Source organism: Catharus ustulatus, chromosome 10, assembly GCF_009819885.2.
Source record: "Catharus ustulatus isolate bCatUst1 chromosome 10, bCatUst1.pri.v2, whole genome shotgun sequence".
NCBI classification, from domain to species: Eukaryota; Metazoa; Chordata; class Aves; order Passeriformes; family Turdidae; genus Catharus; species Catharus ustulatus.
Genome location: NC_046230.1, coordinates 17,485,611 through 17,504,591, shown reverse-complemented (window position 1 = coordinate 17,504,591; position 18,981 = coordinate 17,485,611). Strand labels below are relative to the sequence as shown.

Below are 18,981 nucleotides of genomic sequence, written 5' to 3'. Positions count from 1 at the left end.
TTATACATCAGTGAACAAACATCCTTCATATTCACTTAGCACACAGGCAATGAATTTTCTGACTCTTTCCACATTACAAATTGATAAAGAAACAGAAACTATAGCACTCAGAACTCTGACTAACTCTGCCAGATAGCAGAAATTATTGGTGAGAGATTTGCAAAGCACTGTGAAAAGACTCTGTGCTCATGGAATAATGTGGGAACAGATTCATGAAGTGCATGGAAATGCTGAACGAGGGACTATTGCCCTTATCATCTATGAAGTGTCCATTATCACTTCAGGAGCATCCAGGCTGTTTACTGGGACATTTTTCCTGTTTTCTGTGTCATCTCTCACTGCACATGAAGGAAAGAGCGATTGGGAGGGCGTAGAGCTAATGTTCCCTGTCGCTACAGGAGGCAAGGTGGGAAAACCCCTTGAGGAGTCCTCAAACTGTATTTACCGGAGCAAAATTAATTCTATGAATAATTTGTAACTCTCTGGCCCGATCCCCAGCCACGCCACACCCAAGATGGCGGCCCTGCCCTGAGGGGCGCTCCCGACAGCGCGCTCCCTTCGCCGTGCACAGTGTGCAGCGTTGCGGCTCCGGGGGGAAACGCGGGAGGGTATGGCGGAGCCGCCGGAAGCGGCGGAAGGGTTTGGCAGGTGGACCCAGCAGGGCGGAAGTCGCTGAGGCGAACGGGGGTGGCGGCGGCAGCGAGCGACGATGAACAACAAATTCGACGCGTGAGTGTCACCCCCGAGCCCCCCCCGACCGACCCCCGGTGCGGGGCCTGCACGGCCCCGAGCCCCGCCGCCGCCTCCCGCCGCTGCCCCGGCGCCGGGCGGGCGAGACGCGATGAGTCACGGGACTACGCACAGCCCCGTGCCTGCAGCCGGGGCCCGGCCTGGCCCCGAGGGGACGCGGGACCGAGAGGTGTGGGCGGTGGGACGGCGACAGTCCCGCACCGGGGAGTCGCGGGGCCGCCTCGTGGTCCCGCTTGTCTCTCGTCTTTTCCGGCCCTTCTCAGGGAATGGAGCGGGCAGAGAGAGCCGTGGGGTGCTGCGTGCTGGCGAGGTGTCTGCTCGCCCAAGGCGCTGCCTCTGTTGTGCTGGGGGGCGTGGGGAGCGGGGTGGGCACGAGTCAGCAGAGGTGCAGTGACAGGTGTTCATGTCGGCCCCCTGAATAGCCGGGGACCCTAAAAAGTAACTGGGGTTTCCTGTGGCGGATCAGTAGCTAGCACAAACTACTTGGGTTTGTTCCAAAAAGCTGTTTTGTGGTTCACTTTGGCTTAAAAGTGTGTGCCCAAGATGCCTGTGATGGGCATGAAAGTAGAAGTAGTTATTACTGTGTGGGTTGTCAAGTGTGGATTTCCAAACTCTGGTGGTCCTTGTACCACAGAGGAGCTTTGGAGCAGAGAACTACCTGGGCTCGGTATGAACTTCCTCAGCCATGTGATGGCTCTCTTTGTTATTTTTTCTTCACCAGATTGAAAGATGATGATAGTGGAGACCATGACCAGAATGAGGAAAATAACACACAGAAAGACAGTGAGAAGGAAAAGAATGATCGTGAGAAGCCACAGAGTACTACCAAGAGGAAGGTATGGTGCTGGCATCTGCACTTTGCTGCCAGGGCATGGTGTGGCAGTGCTGGGGAGTCAATCCTCAGTTCAGGGATAAGAAAAATAGAGGTGTCAGTGCATTGTTACTGCTGCAGTGAAGACAGAGGAGCTATGTTTGATTGCAGTAACTTGATGTCACTTTTGGAGGTCTCTCATCTGAGGGATGAATGCTCTCTTCATTAACATAGCTGGGAGCCTGCCAGGCTTTAGAGCAGAAATGAGAAATAAGGCTTTATTTTCATCAGAAAACAAATTTGGGAAAGGACTCCTGTCTGACAGGACAGCAGTGGCTTGAAGGTGGTTTAGTGGACAGTGTTTGTGACATTGTTGAAATAACTTCTAAGATGTGTCCCTGTGTGTAATGTATCCTGGTCAAGAAGGCATAAGACATTTATCTCTCCTGGTTTGGGTTCTTTTCCTTCATCTTGTATTTAGGAAAGCTGTTCTGTCTGAAGTAACGCAGCCCTTGTAAACTTGCCGTAGTCAAGAGGATAGTAGAGATTTAAGCACTGGTAACTCCTGTAACAATATCAAGTTGTACAAGATAAGGGCTTTGATTGGGGTTTTCTCTGTAAGTTTTGACTCCTGGCTAATGAGCTCTCATTAGCTTATTTTGTGCTCATTAGAAGTATTTTTAATCAGTAATCAGTGTTTTGGAAACTGAAAAGTGATCACTGCCCACTGCTGGTGAAGGGTTCTGCCAAAGCTGACATAACAAGTTCTTAGATTAATCTTCCCAGAGCACTGGGGTGTTGGTTGCTTAAGGCAATTGGTGTCACCAGTTTTAATTGCATTTGAATCATGATTCATTTTAAGTAGGGTTTATCCTTCCCAGAGGAGAGGAGTGTCTTTTTTTTTCCCCTTAATTTGAAGAAGTTAAAGGTCTCACATTTCTTTTTTTATTTTATCTTCTATTTTTCCTTGAGACAGGCACAGAACTAAAAAAACCCAGTAATAATACCTCTGATGGCTTGAATAGTTGCTTTTATATGCTGTAAATGTAATTTTTCCCATTCTCCTTTTTAGAGGAGCATACAAGGGGTAAACAAGCTTTTCCTTTGTGCAGGCTGTGGTCCCGGGGCCGGCTGAGCACCCTTTGCAGTATAACTACACCTTCTGGTACTCCCGACGCACCCCCGGGCGGCCCACCAGCTCACAGAGCTACGAACAGAACATCAAACAGATCGGCACCTTTGCCTCCGTGAGTACCCCCTGCTGTCCCTGGGCCACCTGGGCACAGCCTGGCCTGCTCCCTGTGTGCTGGCTCTGTGCACACACAGCAGTGAGGGATTTGCCAAGGCAGATGAGCTCTTGAGTGTGTCTTTAGCGCTTTTGCTCTGCCCTGTGCTAGATCTCTGTGCATGGTATAATAATAGAAAATAAAAAAAGAGAGCTACATAGTTCATTTATAGCTGGAGCAAGAGAAGAAAGGAACAGCTTTTCTGTTCCATTTCTGTACTGTCCCCCACACGCTTCTCTCCACCCACATTCCCACCACAAAAATTGTGTTTGGAGTAAGCATCTGGCATGCTGTATTTGCCAGCAGCTGGTGACCTGTTGTCTGTCTGGAAGTGATGGACAAGGTGCAGTTTGATGTTGCAGTCAGGTTCATTAGAAGGCAAATTGCTCTTCCTTTCCCCTTCCACTCTGTGGTTGCTTGTTCCTGGAATAAACTTGACCGTGTCCTGGAGAGTAAACCTGCCCTCAAGAGCCCAAGATGCATAAGCAAAATGACTCTTCATTACTGTTCCAGAGCCCAGGAAGTTTGTTGGCTGGTTTTTTCCTTTTTCTTTTCAATCTAGTGTTTGCCCAGGTTTTTCAGGGTCTCATAAATTTTGCCCACCAGTATGTATCCTCTGTAATATGAGAATTTATAAAAACAGGCCTTTATTATTTCTGGAGGCTGCATAAAACATGCCTGTCTGAGCAGCTGTGTTGTATTACTACCCAGGATAAGGGTGGGAAGAAGAGCCTGTTGTTGTGGGTTGTTACTGCTCCTGTTACCCTGTGTGAGCAAGTACTTTCAGTTCAGAGGATGAAAAATGTGCCTGCCGCTTGATGATCTGGCAATAACTTCTCAGTCTGATAAATCAGTGTAGACTTAGCATTGATTTTTAGCTCCTTAGAGGAAAAACATTGTGTTGTCTGCTCTTTGCTACAGGAAATTTATTTGAGCCATTGTTGGCTGGAAGTGCTGCAGTTCAGTTAGGACAGAGAGAGACTGGCCAGCATATCTGATAATGTGTTTGGGTCCAAATTCTGTTCAGAGATGGAAGAGCAAACTTCAGAAAGAATTGTCTATCTCAGTTTGGATTCAGATTTATTCTTGGCTTTTCAGTGGAAGGCTCTAAAATCTGAACCACTAGAGGGCACATTCCCTCACTGTGGGAGTGCGATTTCCCCACAGATGTTTGGACATGCCTGACAAAAATAGATTGCTTCTGACCCCTCCTCAGCCTTGGTTCATAATTTTATTGGCTATAAAAGCAAATTCCAGCTTCAGTGGCAAAGGTCACAGATTGGAGTGGAATTCCAGCTGCTGACCCAGTCATTAAGGTCTCTGATAAAGTGCTTGGGGTGATGTCTGACCCCTCCAGCTGCACTGCTGCTCTGCTTAATAGTTACTGTGTTACTGAGTAGAGTTTTCTTAAAATATGGAAATTAGCATAATCTCTTCCACTGCCTTGTTCCGTTTTAAAGATCCATCCTCTCTCAAATCCTTTCTTACCCAGAGATTCTCAAAAGAGAAATATGCTACTTGTAAGAACTATTAAAAAATAAGTCCCTTGCCTTACAGTCAAAGTGTCTCAAGCAGACACAGGGGTGCTAGAATTGGACTGGTCGAAGTGAAGTGGTCCAAGTGTACCATGGCAGACTGTAAAAGGAAGTAAGAGGTATTTAAATAAGAACTATGAATAGTGCCTCCCAGTCTTAAACTATCACCAGAATGTATATTTTGTCTTAAAATCTGCATACAGTAAAATTAAATTAAAAAATGCCTTATTTGAAGGCTTCTGCAGTTTCCATGGTCACAGAGAGCAGTGGTTATGCAGGGTAAAGAGGCTTGGCTGTATCTGATGCATTTGACATATCCCATGATTGAAAGTTTGGGCAGTAGGAGTTAAAAGATATGTTTGGAACTGTTCTCCAGAGCAGCTGTCAACTTAGCACAGATTTCTTTAGACAGACACTGAGTAACTTTAGAGGCATCTGTTGAATGTTTCAAGTGGTCACCTGGTAATTGAGCCAGTCAGAAACAGGCACCTCTGACACTACTGTTGCCTTTTGTGTCATCTAATCAACACCCTGGTGGCAAGAGAGTGGAACAGAAGAGGGGAAGGTGGCTCTGGAGAGCTGATGTGAAAATGGCAGCTTGTTTCTGTAGAAATCTTGACTGTGAACAGTTTGAGCAGCTTCATTGTGTGGTTGGTGTTGTTGCAGGTGGAACAGTTCTGGCGGTTTTACAGTCACATGGTACGTCCTGGGGACCTGACAGGCCACAGTGACTTCCATCTTTTCAAAGAGGGCATCAAACCCATGTGGGAGGTGAGTTGGAGCTCTCATTTCTGCCTTGATATTTTCTCATCTTATTTTGGAGGCAACCTTCTACAGTGGAGGCACTCTTGTCATTAAATGGCGCTCCCTTAGATTTTCTTGGATTAAATCCTCTCATCTGGGTTTCCCGTAAGCTTGTCCTCAGAACTCTGTCCCATGTAACCTAACAGTCCTGCTGCCAGAGAGGAAAGATGGGGAAGTTGCTGGCTGCACTCCCATCTAAGCTCTGTGCTTCCCAGTGTAGCACTTGCCCCTTAGAGCTGCCTCCAGTGACAGCAGTGCAGGGCTTTCCTCTGGAAGGACTGGACCTCTCCAAGTGGGATTCAACAAAGCTTGTAAAAATCAACCCTGCTTTTTCAGTTAAGGAGGTGCAGATGGTTAAAAGCCTGCACACAGAACTGAAATAGAAAAACAACTTTGCCTTTTATTTGACACTTTTGTTGTGGTTGTTGTGGGGGGTTTTTGTTTGTTTGTTTATGGTTTTGTTTTGTTGGGGTTTTTTTGTTTTGGTTTTGGTTTTTTTGTTCCAGAGCACTTTAGTTTGCTTCTATTTCTGTCCAAACCTGTTAAAAGAAATTTTACAAAATCTTTGCCCAGCAAATAATTCTTCCAGTTCCTGGCCTGCTTCCAGCAATGACCAAAAGCATTCACAACATGAGGATTTTATGTGTTTCTCTGAAGTACCTAATTATACTGCTTGGTCCTGAGAAATTTATATGTGACTCTCGTTAGCAATTATTTTAAGCAAGGTGTTTTATAGCCAGTTACTGCAAATACTATTTCTATAAAATGTTTAACCCTCTTTGGACTCCTGGTGAGCAGGTTCCTCAGACAATGTGTCAACCAGAGAGTCCCCAAGTTAATGATACCAGAATTTCTATAAAGCATTTCCAGGTAGACATTTTAAGATGGAGGTGGAGAGATTCTTTGGTATTTTTACTTCTGGCCCTACTTCCTTCTTGTATTTCTAGAAGAGGACATGAGATTTCCCTTCTGGCCTTCCATTGCTGCATGCTTTGTAGGTCTTTGTTTATGCTTCTTTCTCTTCCAAACCAATCCTTAGTTACTGTCATTCTTGTAAGTACATATGTGCCTGTGTGTAGCTCTGATCTTGTTCTGCATCCATCTGTGCCTTTCATGCTAAAGTCAGAAGCACTAAGCATAATATTCCCGGGTGGTTTACTGGGCTGAAGGTCATTATTATTCTGGTGAAGAAAAATCAAATGCTTGACTGAACCGAAGCTTGTTTAACCTGAAAGAAAACTAACAACAACCATAAAGCACATGATACAGCATCTGCCTCCCAGTCACTGCTCTCTCTGTAGCCTTGTACCTGCTTAAGCCACTTCTGAGGTATTTTTGGAAATACCACTCTCTTCTGATGCCCATTAGTCATTGTGGAAACTTTGAAGAGTTAAACCCAACTCCCAGGCTAAAGGCTGTGATGTTCACAACTTGGAAAATGAGGATTCTTAAGAGAAACCAGTTTGCTTTTCACAGGATTCTGCCACATTCCTAGAACTTGTGTTGATTTGGATGGCTGCTGTCATCCTTTGAGGTTTGTCTGGAGTGGATGCTTCCCCTTTCAGTCCAGCACATACTTGAAAAGTAAGAGGCAGGTGAATGCTGCTGATATGCTGACACTTCATGTTTCCTCAGGATTGCTTCATTAGCACTTGCTGTCTCTTAGAGAGCAGACAGTTTTATCTGAGTCCTAGAGAAGCTTGAAGGCTGAAATAAAATTAACTTTATTTCATTAAGAAGGGTTGGGCTGCCTTGCCTGGCATCTTCAAGGTGTGTCCCAGCTTGGCAGAGGGGATTGCTGGGGATTTGGAGAGGGATATCCTGTTTTGTGCCGTCCCCTCTGAGTCATCCTTTGTTCTCTGTTTCTGTCCTAGACCTCTCTTCCCTTACCCTTCCCAACTGCTACCTCTTTGACTTGTTCCTACCTCTCTGTCCTCAGCTTTGGATGGAATTTGTTCCCCTCTCACCTTGTAAGATTTCCCAGCTGCAGTGTTGTACCAGAGAATGCCACAGTGTTCTGCACAGAGGAGGAGAGGCTCTTTCACAGTTGTGTGTTCTGGGGAGCTGGGGAGGCTGTAGCAGTTTCCAGCTCTTTGTCAGCTTCAAGATACAGAATCACGATATTGAGGTGACAGACTGGGTGCTTAGCATAAAATTTTTCTTTTACTTTCTCCCCTTGTTTTGGTTATTTTCCTGGGTCACCACAGTCTGGAGCAAACATTCAGCTGTATGATGTGTGATAATGTCAGTAGTTCTCAGAGAACAGGGTGGTCCTTTCTGCCTTAACACAGCTTGTGAGCCCATTCCTGGAAATGTGTAAGGAAAATATTTATCAGTTTTTTGCTTGCTTTTAAAATACTATTTTTCAAACTCTTTCCTGACCTTCCATGCTCTATGATGAGGGAGTTCTCCTGTTTTTCAGGGATCTTGTTTTAGGAGCAGAACTGCAAATACAGAGGATTAGACAAATGGTGAATCGGTCTCAGGTTTAGGAATAATTTTGCCTCTGGGTCTGTTTGTGCAGATTGGTAGGCTGGTGTCAATCTTTGCTAGTGGGATCAAAACACTAGAACTCCAGTCATCAGAGCATAGAACTTTGTCTGGAAGGCCAAGGGCTGTTGTTTCAAGTACTTTGTATTCAAAGTAAGTGGTTTTCCTCTGTTTGTGCTTATAAGAGAGAGAAGTGAAATAAAATGCTTTTTCTTGAAAATACCTTTCTTGCCCCACCTAATCAATATCTGCTCCTGTTTGTGGCTCTGCTGTCTTGTGGGTAGCAGAAAATTAGCTAGGAGAAAACAAATCAATTTATTTCCTCTCTTCCTAGGATGATGCCAACAAAAATGGTGGTAAATGGATTATCCGTCTGCGGAAGGGCTTAGCGTCACGGTGCTGGGAGAATCTTATCCTGGCCATGCTGGGAGAACAGTTCATGGTAGGGGAAGAAATCTGTGGGGCCGTCGTCTCTGTGCGATTCCAGGTGAGTGCTTTTGAGAACTGGCACGTGCTCCCGTGTGGCAGGGCTGCAGCAAGAGCCCCGTGCTCACCCCTCCCTCCCGTGCCGTTCACAGGAAGACATCATCTCCATATGGAACAAGACAGCCAGCGACCAGGCCACGACAGCCCGGATACGCGACACGTTACGAAGAGTGCTCAACCTACCTCCCAACACCATCATGGAATACAAAACCCACACCGATAGCATCAAGTACGTGTGCTGGCCAGGGGGGTGCTGCAGGTTGCATGTGTGCTCGAGCGGCTCAGTGCACGGCACAGGCGCTGCCAGGAGTGCTCGTGTGCGTTAGGGCTGCTCCTGCAAACCCAAGTGCAAACAGCAGCGGTTGTTGCCAGCGCGCTTTGGAAGCCAAATTCCTGTGTTGTTGTCATGCTGTTGTTGGGGGTGTTTGGTTCTATGAGCAAAAGCTTTTTCTTTTTAAATGTGTGATCCAGGGTTATTTTAACAGTCCACCCAGCCTGTCACTCGGGTGATGGGCAGCCCAGGGTGGAATTGTGGCTTGATGTATTCCAAGACAAGATTGCAGTGGTGGGGGTCGAATCATTTGAATAAATAGAGATTCTGGGGAATAAAGTGCGGAAGCTAACAGGGATTTATAGTGCCATTAGACTTATAAATGGTCTTGGGAAAGTGCTGTGTGAATTTACAGTGCTGTACAAATGATTTCTAATCATAATAAACGTCATATATTAAGTCTTCCAGGCCCTGGTGACAGAGGCTCTTTAACAAGACTAGAAGATCATGGTACACAGAGAGCACAGCTGTATTTTTAAATAAATGTATTATAGCTTACCATATCAGGCCATTCAGGGTGACTTTTATTTCCCTCAAAGTGACGAAAAATTGCATATATAGGTATTAGTTAGAGGTGAGTAATATGTTGTTTTTCTTTTTTTCTTAAGTGTATTATAAACCAATACACTGATTAGATCATATTGGTTAAATTAATACTTGAAAAGGTGCCCACAGAAAAATAAGTGAAGTAAATGAATAAGACACTGGTGGGGCAGAGAGCTTTCTGATCTTGCCTGTAATAAAGGTGTAAGTATCTTTCATGACTTTCTTCATGCTGGCTTGTTCTTTCCACATAATCACCCTGTCATCAGTCTGCTGTCAGATAGTTTGATGGGATCAATCCTGGTTCTAGCAGACAGCTAGCTTCCAATTTTGGGTGTGGGTCACTAATTCTGTAACGATACAGAAATCTCTTTGAAACTGTCTGTAGGCATCTAGTGTTCCATGGGCCCTCCCTCCTGTATGCGTGGGAAAGAGAAGGGAAAGGGGATTTTTTCCGTGATTTTGCCACTAATGTTTCTCATGCACTTTTTGCCAGGAGAGGGCACTATGGACTCTCTGTCCAAGTAGGGAAGGAAATAGCAATGTGTTCATGTGGACACACAACAGAGTATTTTACTCCTGCTCAGCAGCAGCAGACTGCGGATTGTGGTGATGCGGCTTTGTGGTGAGAGCAGGGAGGTGCTGGACTTTTCTTAGTCTCTGTAGTAAAAGCTGTGTATGGAGCCAGCTGTCCTAAGCTGTGGTGGTGGTTTATGTAGCAAGTGTAGAATGGGAATTATGTGGCCTTTCCCTTGTGAGCTATCACCAGCAGCACTTCCTAGCCCAGAGAATGCTGCTATAGCAGAGTTTGGTTTTGCTCTGGCAGGTGTAAGGCCTTGAGTGATGGTGCATCCAGTGTGGCCTCATTTCCCTGTACCAGTGCAATACGTTGTGCTTACTGCTCTGTCTTCCTGCATAGCATCCAAGTTTCATTTTGTGCTGCTGATGTGTGGTGCAAAATGAGTGTGTCTGAGAATAACAGGTGTTGGAGGTATCAAGTTTAGTAGCTCAGATTACAGCTGGGAGCAGTTCTTAAATAGACACCGTCTGGCTTGTCTCCCATTCATTCTTCTGGGGGTAGGAGGGTTAGTCAGGAATTGCTTTGATGATGTCACAGTCAGGTAGGTCTTAGCAATTAACCTTCTGCCATGTGGGGCATCATGAAAACCCCTTTCTTCCCATTGCCTTGCTTGAGCTGCAGCAGTCTGATTGCAGTGCTCTCCAGCTTCTCCTTCCAAAGGCACTGGTGTATATTCAGAGCAGAACTGCCGTCTGGAGTTTCTGTGTAGTGATGCACAGACCTGCTTCTTGTGCCTCTCTTGCCTGGTACCAGCAGGCAGCAAGGGGCAGCAGCTGCAGAGAGGTGATGGTGACTGCTTTGTGACAAGAGAAGAGCAGGACAGCCCCAGCTTTCAGTCTGACTCTGCTTGGCTTAGCTTCATATCATTAAGGTTCTCTCACTAATAAGGAATCTCTTGTGTAACTGGTTCTATCCTCCATGAAGTCTGGCTCCTTTTCCTTGCCCATCTATCAAGTCCTGTTGAAATACTGTCCATCATGAATAAACTCCACTTATGCTGCACATGTACCATGTGATTTATGACTCGGGAGGGCTTTCCAGCCAGCACTCTATATTCACACTCTGGCTGTGTTTCATGAAAAGCTCTAATGGAAGATCTGTGCTTTAGGCTTTGTCAGGGCTGCCTTTTGAGGGGGGCTCGTGGCATTTTTCATTTGTATGGGCTGCATCTCTCCACTAGAGCTCTGCTCATGTGCGGGGTTTGATTGGCATTGATTGTGCTTCAGGGAAGGGAGCATGCTTAGCAAGAAAAGAGCAGGCATTTCTCAAAACCTTGACTTTTAGGTAGTGAATTGACCTGGATTAGCTTCTGACACACTGTAAATGAATGCTTCTGTAGAAATTGCTAGCATGCCTCTCACTGTGGAAGCTGAGCCCTGTGTTTCAGGTTGTGTATATTCCTTTTGTGATGATGCATTTCGTATTAAATCATTTCTAGACACCATTTTTCATGAGTTGTCAGCTGGGCTGCAGCCCTCTTTGTTTCAGAAAGTGGTGGTGCTGCCAAGCTGCATCTGAAAAGTACCTGTTGCATCACAGCTATTCCAGGGAGCTGTTCTGCATTCTGTCCTTCCTGCTCTCAGCAGTGGGGCTTGTGCATTTAGCTAGATAAGCAGATCTCTCATTGCAATTTTCCTGTGTTTGTCCTTTCTCTTGCATGTGATACTGACAAACTGGCTAAATCCCAGCAAGTAGAAGGGTCAGCCTAATCTGTATGAATTCCCAATTTTACTAGGAGAGCTGGAACAATCCCTCAGACTCTGCTTAATTCCAGGAGATTTATAGTACCTTAGACATCACAGAACTGAGAACCTGAAGAGAACATATGTGACATTTTGTGGGCTACCTTTTTTCAGTAGCTAGAGAGAAATTGCTTCTCTTTGTTCCCTCTGAGGTGCACTGAGAGAAGAGCACTCAGATGCAGTGAACCACTTAATAGGTTCAGTTCATCAGTGTTGTTAACCTTGGAGGTGACAAGGTCCAGAAGTGACAGTGGCTTATGGACAATGGTACTTCCTGTGGCTTGGAATTAAAAGAAAAAACCCAACCTCTTTTGCTGCCGTAGCAGGAGCACTTTTTTGAAAGCAGAATGTTGCCAACCACAGCCTGGCCATGTCTCAGCAAAGCCACTGAAAATATTCAGGTATCTGGTGTTGGGAGAGGTGGAGGGGAAGTGATCACTTTCACATTTGACCTTGAGCATTGCAGCATGAAGTTCATGGCTGCCTTGCATACACCTTTGCTCTGCCTGGGCTTACCAGCCTTTCTTTTCAGCAGTGGTAACTGTGTGGTCAGTGACCATCTTCTCACCCACAATGCCACCCAGGAATCCCAGGCAAATTCAGCAGCACTGCTCCCAGTGCCAGGAGAGACCAGAGCAGTGGCCATCAGCAGGTTACCACTGAGGAGGCTGGTGTGGAAATGTTTTAGTTGCTGTGTGACTTTATGGATTGTCCTGTCAGCTCTAAAGCAAGGCTGCTTTTCCTGAAAACAAAGCTTCACTTATTCGTAAGTGCCTGCTGCAGTGAGAGCTGAGCAGGGTATAAAACTATCCTTTCCTTTCAAAGTCACCAGTGATAACTAATGGGATGGCTCGAGTAAATGAGAAGAATGGTTGATCTTAATAGAGCTGGCACTGGGTTCATTTCACTGCAGGCAGTTGGAGGAAATGGCCTCAGACTATATTGTAGATAGGAAAGACGAGGATATCCTATGGAGGAATAACCCACTGTGAGAAAACTGCAGGGGTGAGGTTCTCAGGACAAAAAGGAATGGCAAAAAGGTGAGGAATTAGGAAGAGAAGTCCCTGTGGAAGTGGCAGGTGTTGGGCAAGAAGATCAATGTTTGTGAGACAGTAAGCTGGTGGTAGAGTGCTTGTGAGGTCTCCCTTGTCACATCAGAGTTCAGCTAATCCTGTAGCTCTTGTGGTTTTATAGCACTGGTTTCCATTTGTCTGCTAATTTCCAAAACCTTAGGAGAACTCATCAGTGACGCTGTTCTACTTGTGTCACCTGTGCTTTTGACTGTGTCTTAAATGGAGTGGGCAGAGTTAACCTTTCTTGAAGAGAAGTGGTTTGCAGATGGGACCCTCATACATTGATACCTGTCAGGGGAAGGCACATCCTTGGGTCTTGCCAGCTCTAGAGCTGCATTATTTCACCCTCATCCATTCAAGTCTGAGAGCAGGAAGAAAATCTAAGGGAAGCAGTGAGGTTCCAGATATGATAGCTGTCCTCTTCTCCTGAGTCTCTGCAATACTGGCTTCATTCATTTATCCCTCCATTCTCCAATTCCAGTAATGTTTCCAGGTGCTAGAAGTCTAAGAGCACTTGCATAGACCTGGTCTTTGAATTTATGGATTCATTGATTCATTCTCCATCAGCATAATATGCTTTATTCAGAAATGTCCATGACTTTGTGAAAGGCTTCCTTATCTTGGTAGCCTGTCTCCTACCAAAAAAAAGTGCCTATAATCTATTTATTTCATGTTTTGTTTTTTTTTTCAAGGAGGTCAGTTTAGTTGTGTTTATTTAGTTATGCTATATTGCCTTTACTACGGTACTTCCAGAGAGATAAAAGAATTATTTCAGGCTAGAAGACTCTTCTAGATTTTTTTTTTCCAACCTGTTAGTCACAAAATTCTTGTCTGGCTGTGAACAAATCCCAGGGGAAGCACCCCCTGGGAAGCTGTGCTGCTCTGGATGCCTGCAGAGTGTAGTGAGTGGTCAGTGTGCTGGGAGATTCCACGTGGGCTGGCAAAAGGGACAGACCTTGGTGCCCTTTGTAAGGTATCATAAGTGCACTCTGAGCTCCCTGAATCCTTTTGTAGCTGGGGAAGGAGAGGGTAAGGAGCAGAGTTGCACAGAATACTGGAGGTATACTGCTAGGACTTAATTGATGATGTTTGCAGAAAACAGCTAGTGCTGCTTGCATAATGATGATTTGGAAAGCCCCTTGAAGCAGCTAAGACTGCCCTTCCTCTTTTTGCTGGAATCTTCCTCTTTTCTTTTCTTTTTGGAGAGATAGTGGCTTCTTTTCTCATTTTTTTTCCCTCCAACTTACTTGCTAGGGCTAAAGGAAGCCCTGTCTGGGTCCTGATCCTGGGCAGAAAAAGGTGGGAAGTTTCAACAGTTGTGGGTCAGGAATGAGTGTGGAAGAACAGCTCTGGCTGGCTTTATTTAGCCTGCTAGCGTTTCCATTTCCCATCTGTTCAATGGGAATAATCTAAGTGTTGGGGATCAATTCACTGAGTATCTGATCTCTGTGCAGACAGTATGGCAATAAGGTACTAAAAATGTCTATACATAAAAATAACCTCTTAGACTCTCTGGCACTGTGCCTTTGGCATGTCACAGGTCATAAAGATTCTGCCAGATGAAATTAACTGGCAGCCTTGTTCAGTATGGAATGAGAGCAGTTTGCTCTCCTAGTGTAGTTTAGGTACATTAGGGCAGACACATCCTGGTGGATTTTTTCAGTCAAGTCAGCAGATAGTTGGAGTCATTAATACTATAATATGTATGAGAGTCTTGAATTAAAAATTCTTGGCTGGAAGAGCTTTTTCTCTCTGTCTGTGAGGACAGAGATGAAGGACCGTGCGTGATGTTATTGGGATGTTGGAACAAGGCACTCCTTAGTGTGAAAGGGGTCATAAATTATTGATAATGTTGACAAGTAATCTGCCCTTGTGTTCCTTCTACTGAGAAGTTACAAGTTTAGGAGAACTATGGGAGAGGAAAGAGAGATGTGAGAGATACAAGGGAGGTTGAAAGGAAGACTTTTTGACAAGCCCAACAACTAAGAGGGCTTCAGATTCAGAGTTTCTCTTCTCCCTAACTTTCTTCTGGAGAGAGGCTGTTGAACCCTGAGGTCTCTGTGTCTATTTGGGCTATGACTTGATGGGAAAGAGCATGTGACACCTTGGCTGCTTTTGCAAATGCTATTTGGGAGCTTGACTTTCAGGTAAGAGCCAGGTTGGTGGTCTGGTTTTGGCACAGGTGCTGACTAACTCAGGGTTTCCATTCCTGAACTCTCCTGTTGTGTTGCAGTGCCTGATGAGGCAATGCACAAAACAAAACGTGAAGTAGCTGAGAAGTATCAGCAAAAAAATCTAGAGGGTGGTCTGAGTTCTTGATTAACCTGGGTTCTCTTTAAGGTCCCTCCAGCTCCATGGGACTCTGTGGCTTCAGAAAATGGCTTGGCTTGTGCTGTAGGCACCAGTACTGTTTTGCTGGGCACGGAGAGCTATGAGGTTCTTTGATGTCTCTGATCCCAGAAGATAATAGTCATGCTCACATTAACCTCAGCATGTTTTCCCTGAGAGGGTTTTCAGTATGCTGCCTTCATAAAACCGACAGCAATTTTTCAGTCTGCTGCCTTCATCCGTCAGTAACGTTCTCCACCAGGGAACGCAGTGTTGGGCCTGTCCCTCTAACTTATCTAAAAACGTTTTCATTTCAAATAGTTGTGATGTTTTTACTGGGTGGTCATGAACAGTGCAGGTTTACACTAGGAAATGAGACTTCCTAATAACAATTGGATTCTGCTGCCTGATTGAAGAGTTTTGTAAGAACTAAGCATTAAAAGAAGCCCCTTTTGGGGGCATTACCTGCACATGCAGTGTGTGGCAAAGCATGAGGCTGAGTTTAACCAGCCAAGGAATGTGATAATCCTCCAGAAAGCCGAAACATGGGCTATTTTATGAGCAATAGGAAATGGATATTCCATTTGTGACTAGGAAGGTCATACCTGTCTCTGGGTATTAATGAGGCTTTATCACCAGCAGCCAGTGGGAACGCTTCATGGCTGTGCAGAACGCTAAAGCTGCCTTGTGCTGTCAGATGTTTGGCTGGATTTTAAGGATGCTTCTATCCACTAGGGCTATCAGAGAATATCGCCTTGCTCTCTGAAGACAAGTGCCTTTTAAACGTCATTGAATGTTTCTGCTCTCGTTAAAAGTTAAGAAGCCTTTGATCTGAAGTGCAATTTTTTGGTTTTTATTTCATTTTTTTTTCCCTCTGGCTTGCCAGGGCCTGGGAGGAGTTTCATGGCCTGGTGAACAGCAGTGGCCGCTGATCGAACGCTCCCCCTCCCTCTGTCACACCCAGGGTAGGGCCTCATCTTTCTTCTTATGTGACTTCATGGCATACCTCTCAGCTTCCAACCTTCTTCCCATGGGCTGGCATGTTCTCTTGCCTTATGGGCCTGATGGTGGGCCCATTCTGCTATTTGTTCTTTTCCAAAGGTCAGAATTATTTTTTTTTTTGACCAGACACCAGCATTTTCTGTTGAGGTGCTGTGTGCTACTTTGCTAATGTGTATGAGGCACTTGTATCCCAGACCTGGTCCCAGGAGGCTGAGAGGTATGTCTTCAGCTTGGATGTGTTGCCTAGGGTTGACTGTAAGCAGGTATGGAGTGGTGAATGAATCCTAAGCACATCCAGGTGATGGATACTGAGAGAGGCACCTGGGGCCTGACACACACCTCTTTAACAACTGTTAAATAAAAAGCTGATAAAATTTTTGTTAAACAAAATAAATTAATTGGTCAATAAAAGCTTGTTCAGGAAGGACACTCAGTAGCTACTGTAGGTAGAAATAATAATGTTGTGGCTAATGAGACAACCACCCTCTACTGCTGGTAGTGTCAGCTGAGATATGCAGAGAAGATAGCCAAGGTGAGCCCAGGGCTGCTGGGAACGTCACAGCTCAGATTGTTTTTCCTGCAGTGCCCACTTCCCTGATACAAGGCCCTTAAGGGACAGCAAAAGGCCTGGCCATGAGAGTTGGGTGGATTGTAGCCAAGTGGGATCACTGGATTGCTGAGTGCCAGGGCAAAGGAATCCACTGGGAGGAAGCACTTACATTGCCCAGTTTCCATAACTGGGCAGTGGAATGTAGCTGCTCCAACACAGCTGAGCTCTGAGGAGCTGCTGGGGATCCCAAAACCTCTCTCAACAGCATTGGGCAAGTAGTGTTCTCATACCTTGCTGTGAAGTCATGGGTGAAAATAATACCTCTCTCTCCTCACAGGTTTGGCTTTTTGTGAGGATCAGTGTTTACAAAATACTGCACAGGCACTTGGTAGTGTTGTTATTGTTAGATGACATTCAGGTGTCCTTCCAGAAGAGGAAACCAGCTCACTCCATGACATACCAGGCTCTGAAGGCAGCAAATGTGCCAAGGGTACAGGAAAACAGAGTTCATTTAGCTCTCAGCTGTACTGGGTGGCCTGTGCTGAGCAGGGATGGGCAGAGGGCCTGGGGCACCCAGTAAAGGCAAAAAGAGAGAAAATGTAGGGAAAATCTGTCCACTAAAGAGCTACCTAAAGTGTACTGTCCTGAGGTAGGTGGCACAGGTGAAAGTCCAGAATGGGATAGAAAGACAAACTGTTGTTGCAAATTAGCCAGAATCCAGTTAATGAATCCTGAATCACATTCCCAAATGGCAGCCTAGCCTGCTCTTCTGGCAAGTGCAAAGGTGAACTCCAGTCTTCTGCAAATGGCCTCCAGCATGTTTTTGTTGTCGTGCAGAGTAACTTTTTAACTTTAAAAAGCGGTTTTTACTTCCTTCTGCTCTTCCTGTTCTCCAGCCCACCTCCTGGAGGTGTTCCAGCCTGTGCTGGTACAGCTGCCATGCAGCTCCTGGCAGCTCACAATGATAGCTCAAGGGTTTGAGTGGAATTTCAGAGTCCTGCACAGCACCTTGCTGCTGAAGTTGCTGCTTTTGCTCTTCAGCCATTTGGTGTGGTATGTCCTGGGGCATCTCTAAATGTTTTGGTTTGGGCAAGTTACAGCCCTGTGCCTGTTTATGAGAAGAGCTGCCAAACCTATCCTCTCAAAGTAATTGTAATCTCCTTTGTTTCCAACACACCACCTATTAATGTGGAATATGCTTTGCCTACAGGCTGGCAGTAATCACTAGGAGATTTTTGTAACCTGCCCCAATTGCTGCAGTGCCATGAGACTGTTCTGAAGGAGGTTGTAAGCAGCACCCCTTCCTTGGTCAACTGCCCCTGAGGCTCGTGGCTGTACTCAGGAGTTTGTGGAAGCTGCTGAAGAAACTCTTCTATTTAAACTTGAGGGAAACACCCACTTCAGATTAGATACTCTTTTAAGGTAGGAGAGATCAGAGAGCCAAACTTGTTGACAGTATGACTAAATACAAAGAACAGAGGCAGGGGAAGGTTGGTGTGACAGTGTATTTGTGCTCCAAGCAGAATCCCAGAATCCCCAAGATAAATGTTTGGTAAGGAAGAGACCTTGCAAGTGTTTAAACACCAGAATTCATCAGGGAGGTTTCCACATTCTATCATGTGCTTTGCTCACAGGAGATGGCAATTTTTTCTTCTCATTGAATGGGGATGAAACAGGATCTCCCTCTGTTGCAAGTGTTCTGGAGTGACAGCTAACTTGTGTGAGAAATCTGTAGTTAGGAAGATCTGTTTGGGAAATTTAACAAGCGTTGATTTTGAGTGATATACTGGGATGGCAACACTGGTAGCTGTGGTGGGGAGAATGGGGAGGTGCTGTGATCTGAAGGAATGCACATCTTTAACCACTTTCTTTCTTCCCTCTGTTTTCCAGGGATAATTCAAGCTTTCGAAACACAAAAATCACATTGTGAGAACAAGAGTTGGCACTAAGCTCCTCTCTCCGTGTTGAAAGCACTGAGAGTGCCCTCCGACCTCTGAAGGGACTCATGGGCCACTCTCGCACTCCTCCCTGGGGGAAGGATCCATCTCAAGCCCTCCAGCAGCGGTGACAATAGAGGCCGATTTTGTCTTACACAAACTTTTTTTTAGCAGTGGGGCGGGAGGCAGCCTTTCAATTAGCAGCGGGCCCTTGGGGCCGCATCTTGCAGCACTTTCCTCTCTTTCTCTACATGGCGCGCAGGATCTCTGGGATTCTGCCTCAACATCAGAGCCTTTTGCTGAGGGATACCAGTATTATAAATCTCTCTGCAGCTGGGAGGAGCATCCCAGTTGAGAGTCAGCCCTGTGGTTTTCAAATGCCCCTTTTCAGTTCTGCCAATAAATTATTGGGTCTCTTTGTTTCTTTCAGTCTCTCATTTTTTGGCTGTGTCTGAAATTCAGTAGGGTGGTATTTCTCTAGGCTGCTTGTTTTGTCTTTGCCTCTTCTTTATACTCCCAGGTTAGCAGTACCTTGTGCTCACCCCTATTTGTTATGGAGAGAGATGTGAGTTTCCCTTAAAGCAGGACAAAGAGATGTTTGGTGTCAGTTGCCTTCATTCTGTCTGTCTCAGTAGAGACCCAGCAGCACTGGCTGAATTCAGGGCCAAGCCTGCTTCTGATGTGCACTGGGGTTTGCAAGTCTCTGGCCACCTGGGGAACTGGACCCCCAGTG

General features: G+C 45.6%; 1 protein-coding gene across 2 annotated transcripts; it reads left to right on the top strand.

The window, feature by feature from the left end:
• The first annotated feature begins 621 nt into the window (after window positions 1–621).
• Window positions 622–18,672, top strand: EIF4E2 (eukaryotic translation initiation factor 4E family member 2). Of its 2 annotated transcripts, XM_033068859.2 has the most exons (8): window positions 622–729; window positions 1,472–1,586; window positions 2,674–2,808; window positions 5,049–5,153; window positions 8,011–8,163; window positions 8,255–8,391; window positions 15,646–15,724; window positions 18,202–18,221. In XM_033068859.2, exons 1-7 carry the CDS (start codon window positions 710–712, stop codon window positions 15,689–15,691), a joined length of 711 nt encoding a protein of 236 aa, XP_032924750.1. In that variant the 5' UTR covers window positions 622–709; the 3' UTR covers window positions 15,692–15,724; window positions 18,202–18,221. The 2 variants fall into 2 exon arrangements, with proteins under 2 accessions (XP_032924750.1, XP_032924751.1); XM_033068860.1 differs by lacking the exon at window positions 15,646–15,724 and having other exon boundaries at window positions 18,202–18,672.
• The last annotated feature ends 309 nt before the right edge of the window (window positions 18,673–18,981 follow it).